The sequence below is a fragment of the Rhinolophus sinicus genome, linkage group LG03 (assembly GCF_036562045.2).
Source record: "Rhinolophus sinicus isolate RSC01 linkage group LG03, ASM3656204v1, whole genome shotgun sequence".
NCBI classification, from domain to species: domain Eukaryota; kingdom Metazoa; phylum Chordata; class Mammalia; order Chiroptera; family Rhinolophidae; genus Rhinolophus; species Rhinolophus sinicus.
Window position 1 is genome coordinate 48,189,837 of NC_133753.1, and position 27,742 is coordinate 48,217,578.

General features: G+C 32.1%; 1 protein-coding gene across 1 annotated transcript in view; it reads left to right on the forward strand.

Moving 5' to 3' along the window:
• The window catches only part of VPS13C (vacuolar protein sorting 13 homolog C), a 168,383-nt gene that overhangs the window by 68,190 nt on the left and 72,451 nt on the right, over positions 1-27,742 (forward strand). The window contains exons 24-42 of the mRNA XM_074327646.1: positions 938-1,067; positions 2,172-2,250; positions 2,935-3,074; positions 7,103-7,256; positions 8,837-8,916; positions 10,111-10,170; positions 11,357-11,519; positions 12,274-12,390; positions 13,286-13,389; positions 13,575-13,742; positions 14,249-14,553; positions 16,129-16,276; positions 16,976-17,084; positions 20,556-20,689; positions 22,392-22,548; positions 23,588-23,667; positions 24,110-24,169; positions 24,855-25,011; positions 27,337-27,453. Of these exons, the coding sequence (XP_074183747.1) occupies positions 938-1,067; positions 2,172-2,250; positions 2,935-3,074; positions 7,103-7,256; positions 8,837-8,916; positions 10,111-10,170; positions 11,357-11,519; positions 12,274-12,390; positions 13,286-13,389; positions 13,575-13,742; positions 14,249-14,553; positions 16,129-16,276; positions 16,976-17,084; positions 20,556-20,689; positions 22,392-22,548; positions 23,588-23,667; positions 24,110-24,169; positions 24,855-25,011; positions 27,337-27,453 (2,462 nt within the window). The remainder of the gene's footprint in view (positions 1-937; positions 1,068-2,171; positions 2,251-2,934; positions 3,075-7,102; positions 7,257-8,836; positions 8,917-10,110; positions 10,171-11,356; positions 11,520-12,273; positions 12,391-13,285; positions 13,390-13,574; positions 13,743-14,248; positions 14,554-16,128; positions 16,277-16,975; positions 17,085-20,555; positions 20,690-22,391; positions 22,549-23,587; positions 23,668-24,109; positions 24,170-24,854; positions 25,012-27,336; positions 27,454-27,742) is intronic.

Below are 27,742 nucleotides of genomic sequence, written 5' to 3' on the forward strand. Positions count from 1 at the left end.
TTTTTTTTAGTTATTTAGGTGGGAGGGTTAATCCAGTCCCTCTATTTGTAATGCTTTAAATTTTATGTTAATATTTCAGAAATAATAAAGAAGCATCTTATATTTTTATGGTGCTTTTCAACTTACAGAGTACTTTTGCAGAAAGTTCAATCTTTTGAGGTAGGAACAGTCTGCTGGCCTCTTTTGAACATTAGTGGTTTGTGCATTATACAGAAAAATCATTCTTCATTTATCGGGCATCTGTCAGCTTGAGCTGTTTGCACTTAGTTAGGAAATCAAAGATAAACAACAACCTTAAAGAGCTTTATGAACAGCAAACAGCTGCCACAAAGCTGTTGAGACCAACAAACCTAGGCAGTTAGGTTGAGTTAGGGAAGCAGAATAGACGCAGCTGCCAAAAAGTAAGCAACTGATGAAAGCACAACAGTGATTCAGCAGTGAGTAAAGCAGATGTCTTCATGGAGTATATATTTTAATCAGGGGAGACATAAAATAAACAAGTGTACATATGATATGTCAAGTCCTGACAAGTGCTATGAAAGGAAATAAAGCAAAGTGAGGATAGAGAGTGTTGGGGAAGATACCCTTTGATATTTATGAGAAATCTTTGATACCAGGCAAGTTCAAGTATGTACAGTGTGTTTGGTTTTAAAATGTAGACAATTGTGTTTGCAAATATTTTCATAAAAATTAGTTAACTTAAGAAGGTTTGGCTGCTTACGAAGGATGTGTTTAAATTGTCTGGAAACTTGGCTTACATAGAACTTCCCATTTCCTGACACACTAAACGAGGCATTAATGTCATTAGGTTAAAACATGTCCAAAGTACCTTCGACCTCACAATGTAGTCTCTTCTCCAGTTACTCCCCCTTAGCCCCCCCCCCCATAATATAAAGAAGCTGGACCTTAAAACCTTACCTTTGAATTGTATTTTTAGATTTAAGGTATCAGGAGGGCTTCCTTTGATGCATGTGAGAATTTCTGATCAGAAGATGAAAGAGATGCTATGTTTGATTAACAGTATACCCTTGCCACAGAAATCATCTGTACAGTCTCCTGAGAGACAGGTAAGTGGATATAATAAAAACGCTAAATCTCTTTACATTTGTATTTATGGTGAGTTCTTTTTTACCTTTCTGTAAGCTATTTAATTTTTCAATATTTTTTAGGGCCAGTTTCATTTATTTGATACTGTGTTTCCCCAAAAATAAGACCTAGCCGGACAATCAGCTCTAATGTATCTTTTGGAGCAAAATTAATATAAGACCCGGTCTTATTTCACTATAAGACCGGGTCTTATAAGACCGGGTCTTTATAATATAATATGATATGATATGATATGATATGATATGATATGATATGATATGACATAATATAAATAATATAATACTAGTTCTTATATTAATTTTTGCTGCAAAAGATGCATTAGAGCTGATTATCCAGTTAGGTCTTATTTTAGGGGAAACATGGTATACTTTTGGGGTTTAATGTTGTGTTCTATAAAAAACTGCATATGGCATTGAGCAAATAAAGATTGTAGCATATTTTCACTACTGTTTCAGAGTGGTAGCAGAAAATCAGTTTTAGGGAGTAAAGGCAACAAGAATACTAAATGAAAGGAAACTTATGCAACTTATGTCTTTCAAAATTATGAACTGTGTTTTAAATAAAACGAGATATAGAAATCTTTAAAATGTTGCAAAATAAAACAATTACTGTAAAATTTACTTAAATGCATGTTAGACTTAAGAGTTCTAGATCACTAAATTGGAATTGATTTTTACAACCTAAAATAAATGTTAGATTTTGACTTAACTTTGAAATGAGAGTTGAGAGAGCCAACTAATGCTTATACCAGGAACTTGTAATAAAGATGCACAGTTAATATTGTAATAGATAGCATCTAAATGACACAAAATGATATATAGGTTTATCTACTAGAGTTGTACATAGTTCTGCCTTTATAACTGCAGGTGGTAGTCTTAATAATTAGTAAACTCCAACCAACCATTATTTAGTTGATTGCATAATGTACTTTGATAGAAGAGTTTGTATTGTGTGTGTGTGTTTTCCATCTCTATCCTCTATTACTCTTTCAAATTTGTCTCTTTTATGTACATTTAATCCTGCTTGATTAGTATGTTAAGAAAAATTTTTATATTATTTGCTAGGTATCCTCAATTCCTGTTATTTCAGATAGGACAAAAGACTTATTTGGGCCATCACTGTTGCTAGATACAGTGGAATCAGGTAAGGAAAGTAACATGTTCTTTGTTAAACCAAACCTATATATTAGTATGTAGAGATAAAATTTTCATATTATAAACAAATTTTGAAAGTGTTATTGCAATTTACTGGTTTCAGTTCTAGTTGTGCTACTAACCAACAGTGTGACTGTGAACCACTTATTTTTTTTTTTTTTTAAGCGCAAGTTTCTTCATTTGATCATTTGATTGAAAGGACTTTTTGTGAATGACAGTGCTTAAGATTTTAAATAAGCTACACTTTTTGCCCCTATCGTACCTGATCCTTTTCGCTAGCTCTGGCCAACTGAACTCATTTAACTTGGAACTAGGATATAAGCTTCATAAGGACAAGGATCATGTCTGTCCTTGTCACTCTGGTGTCCTTGGAGGCTGGTACAGACTGATACATAATAGATAATACCCACTAAATGTTTTATTGAATGAATTAACTGAAGTGAAAAACAGAACTATTGGAGAAAAAAAATAAGGCAGTTTGATTTTATTTATGCTTATCACTTGTCAGGTTGAGTCACGCGGCCTTAGAAAAACATTGAAACTATATTCTGATTCTGAATATGAAGATTATATCTAATAAGTGAATTTTACTTTTGAGAGATTTAAATTTGAGTGTTTTATGCAGCTTTCAATGGATATTCTCTCAAGTCAAATGAATATCTTCTCCCTTTAGATTCTGATGATGAGTATTTTGATGCTGAAAATGGAGACGTAGAGACTGGTAAAAGTACGAAAGGATCAGAACACAAAAAAGTTGCAGAGGCTCCAAATGAGGAGTTCATTAATCTTCTCCTAAAGTTCGAAGTTAAAGAGGTATGCATATTTATTTTGTGTATAAACAAATATATTCTTGTTATCACTATCTTTGTAAACTATCTCATGCTAGACCCAAAGATTAAGTGTATTTAAAATGTGGTACTCTATCTTCCTTGGCCCCCCCCCCCCCCCCCACACACATACAGTTCCAAGTCATGAAAGGTTATTTTGTAAAAGCTGATATAAAAGTGATCTATGTATATTTAATTTATTCTGGAAAAGTTCAAGACTCTTAATTAGGATTTTCTGTTCTTTAGAAAATTTCTGTGACATGATTATTTTAATTATTATTATTTTTTTACTTTTAAGGTACATGATACCATTCATTGTCATGTTTACAATTTGAAAAATGTAAACAACCTAAATTTCCATGATGCTTTTATAGTCATTAAAAGTCATATAATAAAAGGAAACTTTGGCATGGAAAAGTGTTCATAATATATCTCTCTTGAAAAAAAGATTTCATTTGGAAATTACATAAACACACTTTTTTCTTTCATAAATGACAGTGTTCATGTCTGTGGTGGGATTACATATTTTAATTTTTACCTGATTGTTTTCCCACATAGTCTCAATTTTTTATAATGAATATGCATTGCTTTGATAATAAAACACAAAATATTTAGAAAGATGTTTCTTATTGATTGCTTTATAACCCAGCATATCCTAAAATGTGTCAGAAATACCAGATTTTAATTGTATATACAAATTTAAGTATTATTGGTATTTATTTAAAGAAAGTTATACTCCCTACCTTTAGCCTTCTTTGATTTCTCTCTCACACTCCCACCCAGAATATCAGAAAATCCCTTGGTTCTAACTTCAAAATACATTCAAATGATTGCTCTTTTCCTTCCGCTGCAACTGCACTGTCCCAGTCACCGTCATCTCTTTTCTTCCTTATTTATTTTTAAAATTTTTATTTTTTTCAATTACAGTTCATGTCCAATATTATTATTATATTAGTTTTAGGTGTACAGCATAGTGATTAGACATTTATATAACTTATGAAGTGATTCCTCCTGATAAGTGTAGTACCCCTCTGCATCCGTACATTGTTATTGCATTATTATTGATTATATTCTCTATGCTGTACTTTCCATCTCCGTTCCTATTTTTTAACTACCAATTTGTATTTCTTAATCCTTTCACTTTTTCATCCAGCCTCCCAATCAATCCCCTTCACATCTGGCAACCGTCAGTTTGTTCTCTTTCCAACCATCATCTCTTGCTTGGACTATTTTAGTAGCCTCTTAACTGTCTTTCTGTGTCCACCAGTTTTCCATGTAGTAGCCAGAGTGATCCTTTTAAAGTAAAAGTCAGATCATGTCATCGCTCAGCTCACAACCCTCCACTGGCTTCCCATCTTGTTCAGAGCAAAGGGCTAAGTTTTTCCCATGGCCTGCAAGGCCTTACATGGCTTACAAATCACACCATGTGACTTCTTTGGCTTTATCTTCAATTCTTTTCTGCCTTGTTCACTCTACTCGAGCCGTATTTCATTCATTCCGTCAGTAAGTATTTATCAAATGCCATCATGTTCCAGGCATTGTTTTATTAGCTACTGGAGCTACAGCACTGAGAGCAAAGTCCTTGCCTCATAGAGCTTACATTTGCCTTTTGTTCTAATATATACCAAAGCACATTCTTTGTGCTTGCTGTTTCCTTTGCCAGAAATACTCATTTCCTGTATGACTTGATTCTTTACTTCCTTTAGAAATTTGCTCAAGTGCCATCTTACTGAAAAGGCCTGACCAACCAACACAAGATAGCCACCTTCATTTTCCCGCACTCTCCCTAGAAGTAAGCTTCTTGAAGACAAGGATCTTGTCTGTCCTGGTCACTTTGATGTCCTTAGTGGCTGGCTCAACCCCGTACGTCGTAGATGATGCCCAATAAATTTTTTATTGGATATTGAATGAATGAACTAAAGTGATAATGAGAACCCTTTAAGAAAAAAGTAGTAATAACTATTTGAAATATTTTTCCCAATTTGATTTTTTTTCTATTCTGGTTTTAAATGTTTCCATTGTGGGCCGGGCTGGTGGCTCAGGTGGTTGGAGCTCCATGCTCCTAACGCTGAAGGCTGCCGATTGGATTCCCACATGGGCCAGTGGGCTCTCAACCACAAGGTTACCGGTTCAACTCCTCGACTCCCGCAAGGGATGGTGGGCTCTGGCCCCTGCAACTAAGATTGAACACGGCACCTTGAGCTGAGCTGCTGCTGAGCTCCTGGATGGCTCAGTTGGTTGGAGCGCGGGTTCTCAACCACAAGGTTTGCGGGTTCGAATCCCACAAGGGATGGTGGGCTGCACCCCCTGCAACTAACAACGCCAACTGGACCTGGAGCTGAACTGCACCCTCCACAACTAAGATTGAAAGGACAACAACCTGATTTGGAAAAGTCCTGGAAGTACACACTGTTCCCCCGTAAAGTCCTGTTCCCTTTCCCCAATAAAATCTTAAAAAAAAAAAAAAAATGTTTCCATTGTGAAATTTACCGAATTTTTTTATACCCTAGTTTTAGTGTATGTTTAGAAAATTAATCTCCGTTGTAAAAATATTTAGCTATGATTTTGTTATTTTATGATTTCAATACTTTCATTTAAATCATTGCTATATCTGAAATTTATTTTTGTATTTCAGTTCTGTATTGAGTAACTTACTGTACTATCATTTCGTTTTTCAGTTGACGTTCTTCCTGGTTTTGCTTAAGTATATAATTTTATCACTGCTAATAGTATTAATTTTTGCTTTCTTTCAGCATTTATTAGTATATTGTTCCAGTTACTATTGCTGTCTCATAGGTTACCCCAAAATGTAGTAGCTCAAACAACCATTTTATTTTGCTCACAGTTTTGTGGGTTAGGAATTCTGGAAGGGGCCAACTTAGTAATTTTTGTGTACAGTCTTCCATTTGCTTATAGTCAGATTTGACTGATACTGTAATGACCTGAAGTGTCAGAGGGGTTCAGAGGTGGCTCATTCTTTTTTTTTTTTTTTTAAGATTTTTATTGGGGAAAGGGAACAGGACTTTATTGGGGAACAGTGTGTACTTCCAGGACATTTTTCCAAGTCAAGTTGTTGTCCTTTCAGTGTTAGTTGTGGAGGGCGCAGCTCAGTTCCAGGTCCAGTTGCCATTGCTAGTTACAGGGGGCGCTGCCCACCATCCCTTGTGGGACTCCAGGAGTTGAACTAGCAACCTTGCAACTGGCAGCCTTCGGAGTTAGGAGCACGGAGCTCCAACAGCCTGAGCCACCGGGCCTACCCCAGAGGTGGCTCATTCTTGAGGCTGGCAGTTGATTCTGGCTATTGGCTAGGAGGTCAGCTGGGACTGTTGACTGAAATACCTACTCATTGCCTCCCGAGCATGGTAGTTTCAGGGAAGTTGAACTTTTTTACATGGCAACTAGCTCCCCTCAGAGGGAGCATTTCCAGGTAGAAGTTTCATGGCCTTTTTTGACATTGGAAATCATTATAGTATCACTTCCTTTGTACTCTGTCGATTGAAGCAATAACAAGCCTGCTCACATTTAAAGGGGACAAGGACCTCCATCTCTTGACAGACGATCCAAAAATTGCATATTTTAAATATTGCCACATATAGGTTTTATTTTTCATCTGCTAAACATACTATCATTTCCAGAGTAAATTTGTATAGTAGTGTAATAATGAATATTCTTGTCCTACTTTTTATTTTAACGGAATGTGTTTTATATCACCACATGTGATTTTTGTTTTGAGATACAGGTTTAAGAAAATCATATTAAGAAAGAACCCATAAATTAAATCAGTAATGGATATAAAACTTCATAAATTTATACAGATATAGTTATATTCTCAGTAATAGAATTTAAGATGATTTACAATCATAGTAAATAACTTAATTGTAGTAGATGAGTGTGAGCAGAATTTCTACTGTTCTCATGATGATATGTATGAAGAAGGTTTTTAAAAATTTTTTTAATTTTAAGTATGATTCAAACTAATTATCAACCTTTCTTTTGCTGTCTTGATTCTTTCAGGTGATTTTGGAATTTACCAAACAACAGAAAGAAGAAGATACAATTCTAGTATTTAATGTTACTCAGTTAGGAACAGAGGCTGTAGTGAGAACATTTGATTTAACTGCAGTATCTTATCTAAAGAAAATCAGCTTGGATTACCATGAAATTCAAGGTATTAGCCATAAAAATAGAAACAATAGCCAATAATAAATATAATACCACTTGAATATCTGAAATACTTTCATTTATGTAATACTTACAATAAATAATAGCTAGCACTGTTCTAAGCACTTTTCAAATAATAACCCATTTAAGTCCTTAAAACACTGCTATGAGAAAGGCAATGTTATTATCTCCAGTTTAAAAATGAGTTAGCTAAGGGAAAAACTGTTTATGTAATTTATCCAAGGTCATACTGCTAGTTAGTGGCTGAACCCTGGAAGTCTTCCCATAGCGTCTGCTATGGTATACTACCTCAGAGAGTCCATATAAAAACCCTTTATATAGGTAATATTTTTCTCATTTTGCAAACAGAGAAAGGTTAAATAAAGAGATACAGAGGCTTACTCAAGTTCATGCATCTTATGAATTGGCTAAACCTAGAATTTATTTCTGGGCTATAATATTGAAGTCCTTGTTCTTTCTACTGAATAGTGTTCATATATCAGAGGCAGCACATGGTTATAAAAATAAAAATGGTGGGATGTAAAATTCATTCTTCAGATGTGCTTATAGTTTATTTTAGTGTACATCTTGTGTGTTCATGAGATATATAAGGAATGGGTGAATCTGCAGTAATTAAAATTACCTAATATTTGCCCAATATTTTAGTCAAATATAAAGACCTATTTTTTTTTTTTAAATTTTAAATAGTTAAAACTAAAATATATCTTAGTTTAGAAGAAAAATGTTTTATGTGTTAGTAAGTTTCTATTAAGTACATCTTAAAATGGAGTTTATATTACTGTCTTAAGGGAAAAAATACAGATAATAAATTTGCTAGGCTATTTTTTCCTTGAGGGAACGTTATTTCAAGGGAAAATTCTGAGCTGTTGCAGAAACAGTACGTGTAAGACTACAAAGAATAAAAGATGGATTAAATGGTGGCTAAATTACTTCTCCGTCCGTAGCTTCTTGAGGCAGTTCTTTGGTATATCTACATAAGGATATAGAAGACATCTGGTAGTACCCGTTGTTTTTAAATTAAAAGAAATTTAACAATTCTCTTAAAAAAAATCTTTCCTCTTCTGTGTAAGCCTTCTCTTAGTCTAAACAAAGAAAAATTATTTACATTTTTTAAATATGAGATATTTGTTCATAGAGTTTTAGAGCTCCCAGGATATTACATATTTTTCTAGTCCTTGTTAAAAAGGTGAGAAAACTGAAGTTAAATGTTGTAGTTCATACTTCCTGATTCTTACACCTGTAATCTTTCTATTGCCTTGCAAATGTATGGTTGGCCTTAAAATATCTAGAGAAGTTTTGATTGTATTTTAACACAGATGTAAAATCAAATAAAATATATAAATATGCATGTTTTTAAGTAAGTGGATGACAGAAGTAGGATAAGGCTTTGGATTGGTTTATTTCTTCACCAGTGATGATCTTAGTATCTAACAACCGTGAAAATATGTACAGATCATCTTTTAAAGCGTAATTAACAAAATTTTTTAGAAAGAAAAAGACATTTAGAAAATTCTAAACTTAAAAGCAATTTATTTGAAACACTTTTTTCCTTTTTCTTTAATCTAGGATCCAAAAAGAAGCCCCTTCACTTGATTAGCTCTTCTGACAAACCTGGATTAGATCTTTTGAAAGTGGAGTATATTAAGGTAAGGGCCGTAGAATGTTTATTATATTTATTATATACTCCAAACTGTCCTCTGAAAGGAAAAAGTTGACAGTAGATCACTAAAGGCTATGTATAGTAGGTTTTAATCACAGGGCTATCTATTGTTTCTCTTTCCATTCATACACCTTCTTTTTCACTTAATATGGGGCTATACTAGGAATTTTAAAGCCACCAAAACTTCTTGTCCCCAAAGATGGAAGCCAGGGAGGAAGTGGGTCTTACTCCTAACTTCTGGGGCATATTCACCTACCTACATTCATTGTATGTGTAGGTGACATTTGGCTGAGTATCCTACATCAAAAGGGATAAATTGGATTGGGTTCAGTAGAGAACTGCCAGGATTGAGAAGGCCCTCAAAAATATACGAGGAATGCTGAAAGAACTGATGGTGTTTAGCTTCATTTAAGATTAGTTGATTTGTTTAATCATTCATCAACTACTTATTGAATGTCTATGTGTCAGGGTTTTTTTAGGTAGTTAGGATACAGAGATGAAATTTTTCCCTGTTCTCAAGGAAGTTATAGACTAGTAAGGAGATAGACAGGAAAGTAACAGTTAAAAATATAATGTGATTGATTCTCTAATAAAGAAGAACACAGAGTATTATGGGAGCAGGGAGGCAGGGAAACTGGTCTAGCTAGAAGGCTTCTCAGATAGGGTAAAACTTTGAATTTATATGTATATGAATATTTTGATCAGTGAGTAATTATGATGGGAGATAGATTTTTGATTGTATAAAGACCTCATTAAATCAAAAGTTTTCTAAAGATTGAATTTATAAGAAAAGGAGGTTTCTTTTACTTGAGATACCAAAAAATAGACTGGCCAAAGACTTTATAGAGGGATTCAAGCATAAAGTCGTAAATGGGCTAGATGACCTTTAAACCTTCCCCTTCAGAGTTTATCTGATCCCTAGCTGCATTTTCCAGAAGTGAATGTTGCCAGGCTATCATATTTTTTTTTTCTTTTTTTGAGGAGGAGGACAAATTTGCACTATTATAATAAATAAAGTATTTGGATATAACTTTAAAATGATGACAATAGTGTTCAGTGTATATAAAAATACAATTGTAACTATAAATAAATTAACTAGAGATCATAAATAAGTGATTTATTTACTTTGGTCTTAATTCCTTCTTTAGAACTTCTGTTTTTTTTTGTGTTTTTTTTTAAGGCTGATAGGAATGGGCCTAGTTTTCAAACTACTTTTGAAAAAACTGAACAAACAGTTAAGGTAAGAAATTCTACTAACAGAATATACGAGTGTCCTATTTGAAAATAACTTACTCTAGAAGTCTCCAGTGTCCGTTAAGGGATATTGACTGGGTAATTTGATGAAATAATCAAGAACCAATAAAAGTTATAAATAAACTCATAGATGCCTACCATGCTCTGTGCTCAGGATTCAGCGTAGTAAAGCTTTTGATTTATTGTATCACATCCTAATTATTTATAAAGAAGGAAATGCTATAGATGAGGTAACTTTGATTTACAAAGAACAGAGTTCTAAACATACCAAACTGGATACTATTGTTTAACGCAGAGCAGAGGAAGTATGAAATACAGAGATTTTGAGTACTTTTGGAGTCATACTAAGGTAGTTCTGTAGAGGAAGAAGAGGCAAAATATAGTTGTGGTTATATTAAAAAGAACAAGAGAGAAATGAGTTTTAGATTACACTTTTGAGAGACACCAGAATCTCTTGAAGATTGTGAAACTTCCTTTTTATATCCACTTAAGTGTTTTGAAGCAATGAAACGAATTTCTGTTGTATAAACAAAGATTTAAAAAAAAATTAATTTGCTGTTAGAAAGCCATATATTCTTGAAAGTAATTTGTGTTGCTGTCTTAGCTTTCTAGAATCATTATTTTAAAAATGTAATACTTTTTTCTATAAATTCTATATTATTTGTTTCTTTTTAAATGATAGGATGTGGTTTCAGAAGATCATTTAGTGACTGAGAATTTACTCATTGGATTTTTTTGTATTGAAATCTCGTGAATGTCGCATTTGAAATCATTTCCTGACATAGTAATAACACAGTGATTCTGGAGTTTCGTGTCTAACTTGTGTTTTATATAATCATAAAGAGTCAATTGCAGATCCAAAAACCATATATATGTTGAATATTGGGATAGCCTTGACAAGCAGATTATAAGCTCCACGATAATTATGCTTGGGAAATGGAGTAATTAGGTTACTAAGGTACTCAAATGAACTCCTGAAGTGTGTAAGTGTAATTTACTCTTCATATATCTCTATTTAAGGAGTGTGGGTTGTGAATCTTCCTCTCTTAGCTCTTTCCTTCAAGCAGTAGAAGGCGGTGATGCAAGCCTAGCTAAGAGCTTTTTGGGTCTTTGTGGAGACTATTGGTATAATTTGGCCTGGGAAACTAATTTTCTTTTAAAAACATTTCTAGGTGGCTTTTTCGTCTTTAAATCTGTTGCTGCAAACACAAGCTCTTCTCTCTTCTATTAATTACCTGACAAGCATTATTCCATCAGCTGGCCAAAAGATGGGTGATATCAAGGAAATGAGCATTTCGACTGAAAAGCAACAAAAAAATACAGTTCTGCAGAAAGGTTTGAAAAACAGGGTTTTTTGTTTGTTTGTTTGTTTTTTGTTTTCTTGTTAGTAAGCGCTTTTAGAATTCTAGAGCTAAGTGGGCAATCTTAGAGACCCTCTATCTAGTTCAGTTATTTATATGCCATTTTCCTCATTTCTGTCCTTCAAACCAAATTATAAACAGGTGCCTGGTATATAAGGCAAATGTAATTATTACTTTTGTTTTTAAAATATCTGTTTTTGTTCTTATTTTGGTGATGGTGGGGGATGCCTTTAGGTGAGTAATAGGGGAAAAACACCTATGCTTACACTGAACTCTGCCTCTCCTCATAGTGGCTCCTGAAGGGGCTCCATGGAGGGTTAGCCTTCCCTTCCATTCTACAAATAAGGAAATCAAGATCCAGAGACAGGAGGGCAGCAGTGCAGAGATTGCATCTAATTAGTTAAGAACCCACAGTTTGGATCAGAGATAACTCAGTTCAAATTCTGAGTGCTCCTTAAACTGTGTTGACCATAATTTAATTCATTACTTAACTTCTCTGAGTTTCAATGTTTTTAATCTCATTTAAGTTTTTTTCTTGCTTTTAAATTATAAATGTAACACATTTCTCTATTAAAAATGCAAACTCTACAGAATATATAAAGCAAAAAAAAGTATTTGAAATCGTTAAGAACTTGAGAATTTTATGATTCTTTTTTAAACAACTTAAACCTTAATAGAGTTTAGTTACTAGGATTTCACTGTGATAGAATGTTTTGTTTTATTTGTAGTGATTGTATCTTCTAAAGATAGTGACATTATTGACTTCAGGCTGTTTGCCAAATTGAATGCTTTCTGTGTCAATGTTTGTGAAGAGAAGAACAATATTGCTGAAATCAAGATTCAAGGTAAAAGTTCTTACGGTATTAAAAATTGTTCAAAAGATAAGTTTTTTTTTTTAAATGCTAACGAATATACAAATGGAGGACTCTGAATAGTGAAAACTGGATAATTTTACTTTGCAACATAAATGGACCTCATGCTTTCCTAACTCTTTGGGATGTAGATGTTGGTCAGACTCTGACCATCAAATTGAACTACACACAGTGGTGTTTTACACCTTTCTAAGAGTTGTCTTGGAGGTGAAAAGAATTACTTAGGTCAATGTAGGGATGCTATCGATGAGCTACATGTCCTTTTAGAATTCAGATAAAGGTCTGTGAATATGCTGTATCTTGGTACAAATGAAAAGCAGCCTTGTAATGAAGACCAGAACTTGTAAGCCCATTATGTTCTTTTAGGCAAAAGTTGCTATAACTAATATAGCTTTTTCTGATTTTATTTACCAGCTCAGTATGATTTGGTTAAAGTAAAGAATATGTTTAATGAAATTTTTGAAGAACTTAAAAATCAGAAAACTAGGGTTTCTTTCCAAACTGGCAGTGCATCTACTAGTCTGAATTTAATTCATGAAACTTTTATAGCTTCTATGTAAATAACTGGATTATAAGGTGTAAAGGATTTACTAAAATCCCAAAATAATCTATTTGCACTAGATGAAGTTTTTTTAGAAGGTTGAAAATTCAGATAATTATTTTTTAATGAGTTTACAGATTCCATTGTTTATAAACTAAAAATATGTAATACCACAACTTATTTATCAATTGGGAGTTCAAACATTGCTAAAATTTTAAAAATGTCACCCCCCAAAATAAAATTATGCAATGGAAAGAAACATCTTAAGGTTTTACTTTGTTAGACCTATAGAAATTATAATAATAATTTATTTTTTTATTTTTTAAGGACTTGATTCCTCGCTTTCTCTTCAGTCAAGAAAACAGTCTCTATTTGCCAGACTGGAAAATATTATTGTCACAGATGTTGATCCTAAGACAGTTCATAAAAAAGTAGGTGATAGTAAATAGTTAATATTTTTTGATGACTGAATATGAGATGTTATTTTTAAAAAATATTAGTGACATATATTTTGATAGAAAAATGTTTGTTTTTATAATGATTATAAGTATAAACCCTTTTAGGATGGGATTTATTATTCTCTTGGATGGAATACATTCAAATCTGTGTTTTTCAGGCAGTGTCAATAATGGGAAATGAAGTTTTCCGTTTTAACCTGGATTTGTATCCAGATGCTACTGAGGGGGATTTCTATACTGACATGTCCAAGGTGGATGGTGTGATGTCATTGAATGTTGGCTGTATCCAGATTGTCTATCTTCATAAATTCCTCATGTCACTTCTGGTAAAAACACTATTTATATATTTATTATACAACTTAGAAATACTTAAGTAAATCTGATAATTATGACTGCAAATCTTACAAACTAGATTTTAGAATATGTGTTGTTTTCATTATAGATAGTATTTATGTATTAATGTAGAAATTAAAACCTCTTTTTAACAGTTGAAATCTGAATCTTTTAATGATTTTTTTTTCTAGAACTGGAATTACTAGTTTTGCTAGAACATGATGAAACCAAATTCTCAAGTACAAAAACTGTTGAAAATGATTTTTTCTCCATTTCCTCAGCCATATAACTGTAATTATAATTAGCCTTCTCAGGTAGCTCATAAATATGGATGGATTATCAGTCATTCCTTTTAACTCTAGAAAAATAGGACTGAACTGAAAGTTGTTATAGCTGTTGGAAAAAAATTACCATAGTACACAAATAAAAAGAAGATGGTTTTATTAATGATGTGCTTGTCTTCTGTTTGAACTTCTCCTTTTATATTTTGTGTCTGCAGAACTTCCTGAACAATTTCCAGACAGCCAAAGAGGCTCTGAGTGCTGCCACTGCCCAGGCTGCAGAAAAGGCTGCGACAAGTGTGAAAGATCTTGCCCAGAGGAGTTTTCGAGTTTCTATCAATATTGATTTGAAAGCACCAGTTATAGTCATCCCACAGTCTTCCATTTCCACCAGTGCAGTAGTGGCAGATCTCGGGTTAATCAGAGTTCAAAATCAGTTCAGTCTGGTATCAGTTGAAGACTGCGTAAACCCTCCAGTAATTGACAGGATGGATGTGCAGCTAACAAAGCTTAAGCTTTCTAGGTATACTTTCAATTATCATGGATTTAAATATTATTTAATGTTTTCCATGAAATTTTATGATTTCTGAAATCTATACCCAACATACTCCTATTGCACAGAACAGTTTTTTTATATCAACTTTTTCCTTTGAAAAATCTCAAACCTATAGAAATTGCAAAAATAGTATTATGAACGTGCCCATAATTCTTTACCTACATTCACCAATTGTTTACATTTGTTTTAACTCTATGTATATGCATATTATTAGAATTTAAAGCATTATACAAATTTTTATTTTTTATAGAGTATAATGCACATATAACATTATATTAGTTTCAGGTATACAACATAATTATTCAATATTTATATATATTGCAAAGTGATCACTGTAAGTCTAATTAACATCCATCACCACACAGTTACAAAAATTTTTTTCATGTGATGAGAACTTTTAAGATCTACTCTTTTAGCAACTTTCAAATATACAATACAGTGTTATTAACTATAGTCACCATTATGTCCCCAGGACTTATTTATTTTATAACTGGAAGTTGAAACATTTTTGCTAAACCACTTGAGAATAGACATCTTAGCTCTTTGCCCCTAAATACTTTAGCATATGTTTCCTAAGATCAAGGACATTTATCCTCTCACACAACCACAGTCAATGCAAATTCCACATAAATTCTGGAAATTTAATGTTTGCAAAATAATCTTATGTAATGTGCAGTCAATATTCAGATTTTACCAGTTGTTACAAGAATGTCTATTATAGCAATTTTTTTCTTAATCCAGCATCACATATAACATTTAATTGTGTCCTACACTACTGTGGGGGATTTCTATATTGATAGACATTTGTTCTGGAGTAGCTTTTCTTTCAGCCTTTCTCTGTCTTTCATGATGATGACAGTTCTGAAGAATACAATCTAGTTGTTTCATGGAACAGCTCTCAATCTGATTTTGTCTGGTGATTCTTTATGATTTAATTGAACTTAACACATTTTGGGCAGGAATACTGTGTAAGTAATGATATATTGGTAGGTGTCCATACCAGAGGACACCTGAAAGTGTACATAATTCATTTTAAAGTGAATTTCTACCCCATCCGAAGAGAGTTAATTATCCTGAGTGAAAAAGGAATGATTATGAGGCAAGTCCAGAAAATATCCTTCCTGGTGAAGAGCTTTCTGAAACTCCTTAGGGAATGTAACTGTTCATCTTGCCATTTTTTTCTCTAATTTCTGTACCAATGCACATATCAGTTTTTGAACAACTGTATTTAATGATTTCCACCGTATCGTCAACAATTATGAATTTCTTTTTAAAATTTATTGTTTGTCACCTATCTTCTGTTTAAAGAAAAAAGTTTTCTTTATAGGTGAGTCATTTATAAATTATATATCATATATTTTAATCTGTCCCTGCTAATGTAGTATAGATTAAGTTCATTATAGACTGAGTTTAGAAAACACTCATATAGCATCGTTTCAAATCAATGTTTAGAGCATCAACTTTTGACTTTGTGTTTTTTTTAATGATATATTGCATTTCTCCCCTATGTTTATGCATGTATATCAATTGTATTTTTATTAGGACAGTGATCCAGCCTGGCATCTCCCATCCTGATATTCAGCTGTTGCACCCAATTAACTTGGAGTTTTCTGTAAATCGGAATCTAGCGGCATCTTGGTACCACAAGGTTCCTGTTGTGGAAATTAAAGGACATCTTGAGACAATGAATGTAAGTATGTGAGTGAAAAAAACTTTGTTATTAAAATTTTAGACTCTGAAGCCATTTCAGTATAAATCCAAATAAAATGTAGAATTTTTTATTGATGGATGTATGATGTTGTCCAACAAGATCTTTATTATTTTTAGTAGATTTTAATCTTCAGTTAAGTGTTACTTAACTTTTAAATTTGCTCTATGTACATAATAGCAGAGATCTTTATGTCAATTATTTATCAGTATATTATATTACATCTCATTTTACATATTGTATATACATACATTTTAGGGATATCTAAGTCCAACAAAGATAATTATAGCACTGAAGGAAATGCCTGTTTTTTATATTGAAGATTACCTTTTTATTTCATTCAGATTGTTATTGTTTGAAACGTGGAATTTATGTGTTCTCTTAATTTGTCGCTTTTTAAAAAATGATCATATTTCTTGAATTATGAACTTTCACTAAAGATCTTATAAGTTAAGTAGACGGAACCGATATGGACTCATATATCACATTGTTTTTCTCTAAGTTCTTTCTTTGAAAATAAAAATTTTAACATGTAATGAGTAGTGAAATACTTGAATATGAATATATAATTTTTCTGTCAGTGTTAAGATTATTCTATTTTTAATGTTTTGTTATTTTCTGTATTAAAATTACTGCATTTTAAAATGAAATATATTTATCTTTTCTTTTAATGTTTTATAGGTTAGTCTAAATCAAGAAGATCTTAATCTTTTATTTAAAATACTAGCAGAAAATCTTGGTGAGGCTACTGAAGACCTGAATAAAGTGAAACCAAGAATACAACAGACAGGTAAGAGGCTGACAGTAGGTGGCATAATACATGTGTCTATTTATTTTATGATTTAGTAGGGGAGACAGACATTAAAAATTCCATATGTATTTTTGTAAATGATATTTATTTGTAAATATAAATTTACAAATTGAGATTTGTATTATTTAGAAAAGATGCTACTGCATAAAACCATAGTTTGGTTTTTAGTTAAACAAATAGTCAGTTACAGTTTCAGACTTTTTCTAAGTTGCATAATTTAGGAGGAGGCCATAAAGGAGAGTTTCAGATCAGTGGTTGATTCCTGGAATAATTACTGAATTTGCATGTATAGAAGAAAACATTTTAGGTTGGCACTAGGCCATGGTAGCATACTTGTTCTGATTTTTAAATAAGGGTTAGTAGTAAAAATCTGTAATAATTGAAATAGTTGGTAAATTTTCATTCAGCAAAGATACTGAAAAAAATTGTACTTCAATAAAAATGCAAAGAGAATTTAAATTATTAATTACAATGGCCTTTTTGACTGAAAGGCAAAGTAACTGCCAGACTTGTTTTTTTAAGCTGTTTTTTGTGTATGCATATACGCATACATGTATATCATCTTAATTTTTTTAAACAAATGGTACCATCTTCCATGTGTGTATATATGTGTATGTATGTGTATGTTTGTGTATTTCTGCACTTTGCTATTTTTTAATTGACAGTAGATCTTGGTGGTCATTTGATATCTTCTTATATCTATCTGTACATTATAGAACTGTCTCATTCTTTTTAATGGCTGCCTGGTATTAAACTCTGTGGAAGTATTATAATTTATTTAGAAAGTTCCTGTTGATGGACTTTTCAAGTTGTCTTCAGTCTTTCACTCTTAACTTGTTGCACTGAATGTCTTTGTACATACACTTTTACACATACATATATATGTATAGGGGAAATACCAATACTGTCAAATTAAAAGTATTTAATTAACATTAAATTAAATGAATAATTTAATTAATACATTTAATAAAATCATGTCAATTTTGACAGATCTTGCCAGTTGCCCTCCATAGAACTTGTACTAATTTTGTACTCCTACCAGGTTTTTTTTTATATATACTTTTTCTAACATAATATATTATCAGACTTTTAAATTTTTGCCAGTTTGCTAAGTGAAAAATGGTATCTCACTGTATTTTTTAATTTTAAAAAACTTGTTTAGCTGAAACTAATATGTTATATGTCACTTAGATCTCAATTAAAACAAAAATAAATAAAAGCAAAACTAGGAAAAAAGCCCTTTTTTTACTGTATGTTAATTTATACAGTAAAATGTACGTATCTTAAGTGTACAGTTCAGTGAATTTTTACATATGGCTACACCAGTATAATCATCATGATTAAGATATAGAACATTTCCAGCATAGCACCGCAGAAGGTCTTCCTATGCTCCTTCCCAGTCAGTACCAAATGCCCACGTTACCCCCAAATCCACCCAGAATTAACTACTGTTGTTATTTGTAATTCCGTGGATTAGTTTTGCTTCTTTGTGAATTTCATATGAATGGAATCATATAGAATTTACTCTTTAGTTTTTGACTTCCTTCATTCAACATTCTGTTTGTGAGATTCATGCATGTTGTTATATGTATCAGTAGTTTGTTCTTTTTATCCTTGTACCATATTCATTATATGACTGTATCAAAATTTTATTTTATCTGTTCTACATTTGATGAACATTTGGGTTGTTTCCAGCTTTTGAATACCATGGATAAAATTGTCACAAATGTTATTGTAAATATCGTTTGGCATAGTTATATATATGACTTAGTAGACTTACTGGGTCATATGTTAGCTTATGTTTAGTTTCAGTAATTTATTCCAAATTATACCAAACAGATTTTCAAGTGGTTGTACCAGTTTACCTTCCTACAAGCAATGTATGAGTTGTTTCATTCCTACCAGTTTTTGATATTGTCAATCTTTTAAAATTTAGCTGTCCTGGAGGATATACAGTGGTATCTCTATGGTTTTCATTTGTTCCCTGATTATTAATTAAATTGAAAATCTTTTCATATGCTTATTTGCCATTTGGATATCCTCTTTTGTGACATGAATATTCAAGGCTATTGACCATTATTTTTATTGAGATATTTGTCTATTTTCTTTTTGTATAAATCCCTTGGATTTCTTTTTTTTTTTTTTTTTAAGATTTTGTCTGTTTTCTAATTGATATATAGGAGTTCTTTATTAATTTTGGATATAAGCTCTTTGCTGCTTATGTGTGCTATATGTATATATGTGTTGGTATATGTGTAGAAATATCTTTCCCTCTCTATGGTTTGCCTTTTAACTCTTTTAATGGCGTGTGAATAGAATTAATTTTTGTGAATTCCAAAATACCATTTTTAAAAATCATCAGTGCTTTTTATTTCCTATTTGAAAACTTTGCTTATTCTAGGAATTGTTTTATAAAAGCAAAGTATTTGCTGGAAGTATTTCCCCCATGTCACATTATACTTGGAACAGTGCTTCGAATAGGTGGTAGTTAAGAAACCTTGTCCTATGTATGCACTGCTTTCTCAAAGGTAATAATAGCAGTGGTTTTCTGTCTGGATTTCTGATGTAGTTTACACTTGGCGAGGTACTGAATCTACAGGAACTTCAGTTAGCTCATCTGTAAAATGAGGGTAATAAAGTTTTTATCTCAAATGGTTGTTATAAGAATTAAATGAGACAATCCATCTAAAACCCTTAGTACAGTGTCTAGCACAGAGGCAAGCATTTAGCAAGTGACAGCTATTAGGTTGGTGCAAAAGTAATTGTGGTTTAAAAGGTTAAAAATAATTGCGAAAACCACAATTACTTTTACACCAACCTAATAGTTTTGTGTATTATAGGTTAGAAAGCAATTTCAGAGTATGTGAATTTTAGGACATCATCATATTTATATAGCTTTACTTTTGCTTCTGGTATGGCATAAGAAGCTCTAAACACCACCCCGTGGTTTTTTCTTTTCTAGCCTTAACTTTTGTTATCCTCTTCATGATTTAACCGTAAAAAAAACTCCATTCTGTTTGCAAAATATCTCAGGATGTTACCTCTCTGTGTTTTCCACAGCCTTCTCTCTTTTTTCCTGGAATGTCTCCTCTGTGTAAGGAGTTCCTTCAGCTCTACTTGAATGATAACTTCCCTATTACTTTTTTCTTGACCTCCCCATAACAATGTCATGCCTACTTCTGTGCTTTCTGTGCATTTTATTTAGAGAGTCTATTAACATTTGTCCACTTAATATGATTAAGTGTAGCCTGCTTATTTTATTTGTTTTTATCTTAAATGTATGTCTCTTCTATTAAGGTATGAGCTTTCTAAAGGCTGGAGCTGTGTATTACTGATTTGTGGATTTTCAGTACCTGTACCAGGTCCAGAGTACTCATATAAGTCCTCAATCAGTATTTGTGGAAGAAATGTGTGAATAGAAATGAATGAATTTCTTTTAAACACCTCTAGGTGAAATTAAAGAGCCACTTGAAATCTCTGCCTCACAAGATGTACATAATTCACAAGGTACTTTAACAGCTGGAGTAGAAGAAATTAGATCTGTAGACATCATTAATATGCTGCTGAATTTTGAAATCAAAGAGGTGTGTAATTTTCATCTGTTTTTATAAAGTAAGATGAATAAATAATGGACACTTAGAATTACCTCCACTAAAATAAACTTGTAGATTATTGATAATGGATGAAAAAAATCTTACATAGGCTATTTATAATTTGTATGTAGCACTAATGTTTTAAATTTTGAGAGTTTGTTAAAGATGAGTTATATTTGAGGGATATAATATTTCATAGGGAAAATGATAGCATGTCCTCTAACATGCTTCCCAAATGATTTTAGGACAGTTGGAATGTGGCTTGCTTTTGATTTTATGTAGGAAAGGCAGGAAAGGAAAACAGAGATAGAGTAATCCTTTGCAAATTTAAACACCCTTAAGAGAGTAAAACACAATATGTGTACAGTTTAAAAATGTTTCATTACCACTATCTGCTTTTCATCTGCAGAATCTTGAGGGAAAATTAAATTTATTTTCCTCTTTTGTATGCACACACTTAACAGGTATTCATTGCATGTGCTAAATGTAGGATGCAGAGGTAAAAGGCATAGACTCTGAACTCTAACAAGAAAACAAACAATTAAAATTTTTGTTAGTGCTCCCATTAAAGACGTGCCCAGTAGAGCTCGTGGCAATGATGGTAGGGAGAGGGGCGTCTAAGCAGTCTGGGTGGGTCAGGGAAGATTTCCTGGAGAAAGCGACATTTGAGCTGAGTTTTTAAAGAAGAGTAAGATGCATCCTGAGAAAAGGGGACCAGGAAAGGGGCTGGGACAAGGTTGAAAGAGGAGCAGGCATAAAGATGTGAGTATGTTAGAAAGCATAGTGGATACAGGGACATGTAAGAACTTCCTCCAAAATCTCTTCATCATTAAATAGTTGTATAAAGGTTATATTCTTTTCCCTGAGCTAAAAATAATAAACTTTTAATAATAATTAATAATAAACAAATGAGTTCTACCTTTTGATCTGAAATGCAAGTTTTGAAACTAGCTTCTTTCATGTTAAACTTCTGCTGTTTTTCTGGTTAATATTTAGAGTTAAGATTTTTAAGCTTTGATAATTGAAACATTGATAGATGAATCATTCTATTTGCAAATGGGTTTCATTAACATATCTACATAGAAAATATATAAGTTCTTTTTAATATCATTTGTAATTTGTACTATTACAGTTCCCTTTCCTAGGGAGAGTGATTGAGGTAGGGGAAAGCAATTTACACTCTCTGTCTTAGGCTGGTATTTGTCATTACCTGAAGATGTTTTCGGTTGTCATCATCTGGGTAAAGGAAGCTACTGGCAACCAATGGGTAGAGGCCAGTGATGCCACTAAACATTCTATTGTGCACAGAACTGCTCCCCACTATAAAGAATTATCTAGCCCAAATGTCAGTGGTGTCAAGATTGAAAACCCTTGCCTTAGGAGTACTATAAAAATTAACCATTTATCTTACGGCCTTTCAGATGAAAGGCCATCAGACTAGGACTTCTGGGAATTAGGTAGAATTAATTATTTTTTTTAACTTTACCTTGAGAACTACTAGAACATAGTGGCAGTGCTTTAAAAGTCTGAAGGAGTAAATGTGCCTTGCAAAATAAATAGTACTAAGCAATTTCTAGGAACAAGTAGAAGTAAACATCTTTACATTGTGTGAAATTTGGGGTTATTAAGTTGTTGACTTGTCTTCATTGTACATAGTGAAATTATTTGTGGTAATGCTGGTGCTTTTTTCTAGGTTGTGATTACTTTGATGAAAAAAGCAGAAAAGAAAGGAAGGCCTTTATATGAACTAAATGTGTTCCAGCTTGGAGTGGAAGCTAGAGTAAAAACCTATGACCTAACAGCTGAAGCTTATCTAAAAAAAATTAGTATGCGATGTTTTGAGTTTACTGGTAAGTATGAAGTATAGTCTGTGTAAATTATCCATGTAATAGGCATATAGTCCCTACTTTTTAATCAACATTAAGCATGTTTATTAGTGTCACCATAATTTAGTTTAAATTTGTTACATTAATACAAAGGAATTTTATATATAAAAATTTATTATCTATGTAGTTATTTATCATAAATAAGATTATACCTAAGTATATCTATATTTAGCATGAAATCGAATGTATCTAAAAGAAAATGAAGCGCATTTGTCTTCAACGTCTACACATAACACTACAGTACATATAAAAGACAACATTTCATAATAATTATACTGTGAAAACTGATATATTAGGAAATTAGAACCGATGTACAATACCCAGGTATACAGTCCAGGGGCCCTTTTTAAAAACGTGAGTACATTTAATAGGAAGTAACTTTTTGCTTGTTTTTTATTTGTTTTTGAATTACATCAGTGGTTTTTTATTTGTTTTTGATGGCATTGATATATATATGTAAACATAAAAATTAAACACTACAGAAATGTATAGAGGAATAATTTAACATCATCTTGTAGTCACACTCTCTTAACCCCAATAAATACTAAGTTATTCGTCAGCGAGTATCCTCAATTTTTCATATTCACTTTGTAAATTGGATCAAGCCAACTTTTAAAGTTGCTATGGGTGTTTAAAGTTTATAGGAACTCTTTGGGGTAACTTGAAGTGAAGCAAATTTATATTGAGAATAATCCCTAGTTTATGTATTTTATAGCTTTGTTTTTTAACATATTCTGATTTATTGAAATGACTTATGCCAGTAGTACCAAATGTTACAACAGTTGTAATTGGCTGGTACTGGTTTTTTTTTTTTAATGAAATTAATTTTTTTTCAAATTCAATTTTATTGAGGTATGATTTATATGCAATAACATTCACTCTTTTGGTGTACAACTATGAGTTTTGGCAAACATACGTTTGTATAAATGACTGGTTTGTTTCTAAAATACGTTTGAAATGTTTAAAAGACTTGATGGATTTACCCTCTTTTTTTCTCTTTTAGACTCTAAAGGAGAGCCTCTTCACATTATTAACTCTTCTAATATAACTGATCAACACCTTCTGAAAATGTTATTGACAAAGGTACCTAGTTTTATTTCTAGGATTCTTTAGTATATGAAGTTACGCAGTTCCCTCATATTTAATATTTCAATTTTTATCCCCGAAAATCTTTTATTCTAAAACTGGTTAATTATAGTGAGTTTTGCAAGCACCTGACAGTCCAGGATAATCTCATAACCTTCTGAGTTACCATATGTTTTTGAATAAGTGGGAGCATATAAAGTTCCATTATAATTCAAAGCAAAGTTTGTTATAATCTGGGTATACTAGCATTCTCCTCTGCTTTTAGCATTTGAGTTTTGCTTCTGTAGAATCTGAGAAATGCTTATGTGGTGTATTTTTTTGGCATGTTCTTCTTTGCCTTTAAGAAATACAGTATTTTCATAGCATACTTGGAAAAGTAAAGAATATATATAATTTTTAGTGTTTGTAACCCAGTGGTTTTATCCTCCATTATTTGTAGGCAGACAGTGATGGACCAGAATTTAAAACCATTCATGACAATACCAAACAGAGACTGAAGGTAAATCTTTTCTAATTTACTATAAGGCTGAATTATGTTAATGAATAAATCCAGCTTCATAGCCATCTTCAGTTGTGTGATTGTAAATTCTAAAATTAAAATAACAGTGGCAATAATAATAATAGATATAATCTTGTAGCTAAATATATTAATAATTGATATAGAGTTGAAATAAAATTCTTAAAAGAGGTGATTTGATTTCTTACAAGATTATTTGTTTCTCAAATATGAATTAATGATTACTTGTTGAATACATAAATAATGTACTATTTAAGGAAATTTTGTTCACTATGGTTATTTGGCATAGCATTGATGGAAGCATGAAACATTTGAATTATATATTGGTTTTAGGATGAGAATAAATTTAAGAACAAAGCTAAAAGCATGACTCAGTATAGACATTGTCCAGTCTGTGTTGTCTGTATAGAGCATACATAGTCTGTCTTGGAACTATATTAATGTGACTGAATTAAGGCCTGATAATACTTCCTATAGCTTTACTTAAAACCCATCAAGCTCTGTTGAGGTTAAAATACAGTAAAGATTGATAACTGTAATAGTTCTTTCTTAAAAAATACAAAAGGTCCTTAATTGAACTATTCTTGTGCTGCTTGTGTATGTTGAAGCTTAACATAAATATGTTACCATATCTGAAATCTACCTTTCTAATTGTTTATTATCTTAGGTTTCATTTTCATCCTTAGACTTAGTACTTCATTTGGAAGCTTTACTGTCCCTTATGAGTTTTTTATCGGCTGCTGTTCCATCCTCTGAACCCTCTGAGAAGGAATCTGAGCTGAAACCACTTGTGGGAGAATCCAGAAGTATCATTGTCAAAGCTGGTAATTAACTTTTGAGTCATGGTCTCATACTTTCTGTCTGAACTTTAATCATATAATAATTTGTATTTTCAAGCTAAGACACATATTTAGCTCTTTAATGTTACAGCTGCTCTGACAGATTAGGTTAGTGTCAAAAGAAAGCAAATTTTATTCTTACGGTGTTATAGGGTAATTTAGGGAGGGATTTTAAATAAATGTTTAATATTAATCATGTATTTATATTTGACTTCACTGTCTAGCTTTTACATTAAATAAAGTTATATGTACTTTGCAGCCTTTAGTGAAAGTGAGAAAGGACGAAATTAAAATATGAATACAATCATGCATAGTAACAAAGGTCCAGTCAGTCAGTCAGGAAAACCTCCTTGGTGCTCAACAATTTTAAGTGCTTCCTAGGGCACAAAAGGAAGAATCTCATGGAAGAGACAGACTCACTTTGGTCTCTAACCAAAACTGTATTTAAATCACATGCGGATGTGGACACATGTTCCTCAAGCGTGTGACTTGTGCTATGAAATATTACATGTGATGTATCCTGAGTGAAGAACTGTTTTTCAGCCAAATATCATTTTAATGATTTTTCTTTCTTATCATATGATGTTAATATCTAACATCCAGTACATTACCTGTTTGAGTTACATCTATATTACTAGCATCTTTAAAGTGTAAAACTGTTAGTAATTGATCTGATTCAAGGATCAGCGTTTTTCTTTTAACTCGGGAGCAGAGCAATGCTTTTGTTATAAACTCGAGTAAAAAAGTTTTACTTTCTTTTTCTTTAATGTAGTTGTTACATTAATTACTATTTATGGAAATATTTGTATAATACGTACATGCACACATGCACACACACACATAATTGAATAAATGAAAAAGCAGTGTTTAAGTTCACAATAAACTACAAGGAAATTATCCAAAGAAACAGTCTTCCAATTATGCTCTATAGTTGTTTTTTATGGTTTGATCATGCTATTTTAAATCGTAAGGAAGAAAAACCCATTATCATCTTAGTGGTTAAGGACTGATGTCCCCAGGCTTTTACAGCTTTATAGGAAAAGATTTGTTTTCCTCAAGCAAAATAGATCTCTAAGAAAATATATCTTAAATTTATCAGTTCGGACCTGGACTATAGTAGGTTAACAGAATCCATTTGATTGTGATTCTTATACACATACACACACATTATAAAATATTTTTTGTGTATTTTTTTAAACTTTATCCCTTTATGTTCATTTCTCATAGAATTCATAGAATTTATTTTATGATTTTTCATGGAGAAACAGGATACAATCTAGAGAAATTGGTTCTACAGTTAATATGTATTTATGTGTCATAATTAATTGCATTTTATTAATTGTCACTATTTCAGTTTTTCATGAAATATTCTTTTATCTAATATATGATATGAAAAGGAATAAAATTATAAAAATTTGGGGGGTGGCTGGTTAGCTCAGTTGGTTAGAGCATGGTGCTAATAATACCACAGTTGCCGGTTCCATCCCCACATGGGCCACTGTGAGCTGCGCCCTCCTTAAACAAACAAACAAACAAATAAATACATAAATAAATAATAAAGTGTGCCATAAATCATCCTCCATCATGACAATGTTCTGTGTCACACTTCGCTTCTGGTATACAGCAATTTCTGTCAAATAAAAAACATTACCTTATTTCCTGGAACCGGATCTGGCACAGTGTGACTTCTGGATCTTCCCCAAAAGTCAAAATGATCATGAAAGGTACACATTTAAAAGAAATAAAAATAAAAATTTGGCCCCCAAAGAATTCTAGAATTCTATTACAGAGGATTTCTTTTCCCAGAAGAAAAATCATAATAAAGTTTCTGTCTAGCAAATTGTACTGTCAAGGTGCTATTAAAGGCTACTTTTATTGTTAATTTGGAAGGGAACATGCTAGTTTTTGTCTGATTGGCATTTGAAAATTGATTCAAAATTTATGTTAATTACATGTAATCTTTTTTTTTTTAACAGTATTTTTTTTTTTTTTTAACTTTCAAATTTATTTTAAGTGTGTTTTTCCAGGACCCATCAGTTCCAAGTCAAGTAGTTGTTTCAATCTAGTTGTGGAGGGCGCAGCTCACACTGGCCAATGCAGGGATCGAACTGGCAACCCTGGTGTTACGAACATCATGCTCTAAACCAGCTGAGCTAACCGGCTCCCCCAATTACATGTAATCTTAATGGAGGGCCTTTTGGTTCTTCATAGTTCATAATGTACTGTTATGTTAGTGAATTTGAGATTATTTTGTCTTACATATATTATCTTTGCAGTTTGCTAATCACAGGGTTTTCTGTTACCTTTTAGTATCCAGCAATACTCCGGAAAATGATGTGTTTGATTTAAAGATTATAGCTGAATTAAATTCATTTAATGTCTTGGTCTGTGATCAGAAGTGTAACGTTGCAGATATTAGAATACACGGTGAGTAATTATTCCTTAACGTAAGTAATTCTGTTTCTTTACATAGACCTCTAAGGAGAATGAGTTTGTGAATGGTAGATTTCTCATAAGTCATCTTTTGATTTACTTATATTGAAGACTTGTACAGATTTTTCAAAGATATACTTTGAAATGTTAGTAAATTTATTATTATGATTCATGGCTGACACGAGACATTATGTATTTAAAGAATTTCAGAATTAGGCTTAACCTCTTATGTTCTGTTTGCATTTTCAGAATAATGTAACTTTAAACTGTTCAGTGAATATCA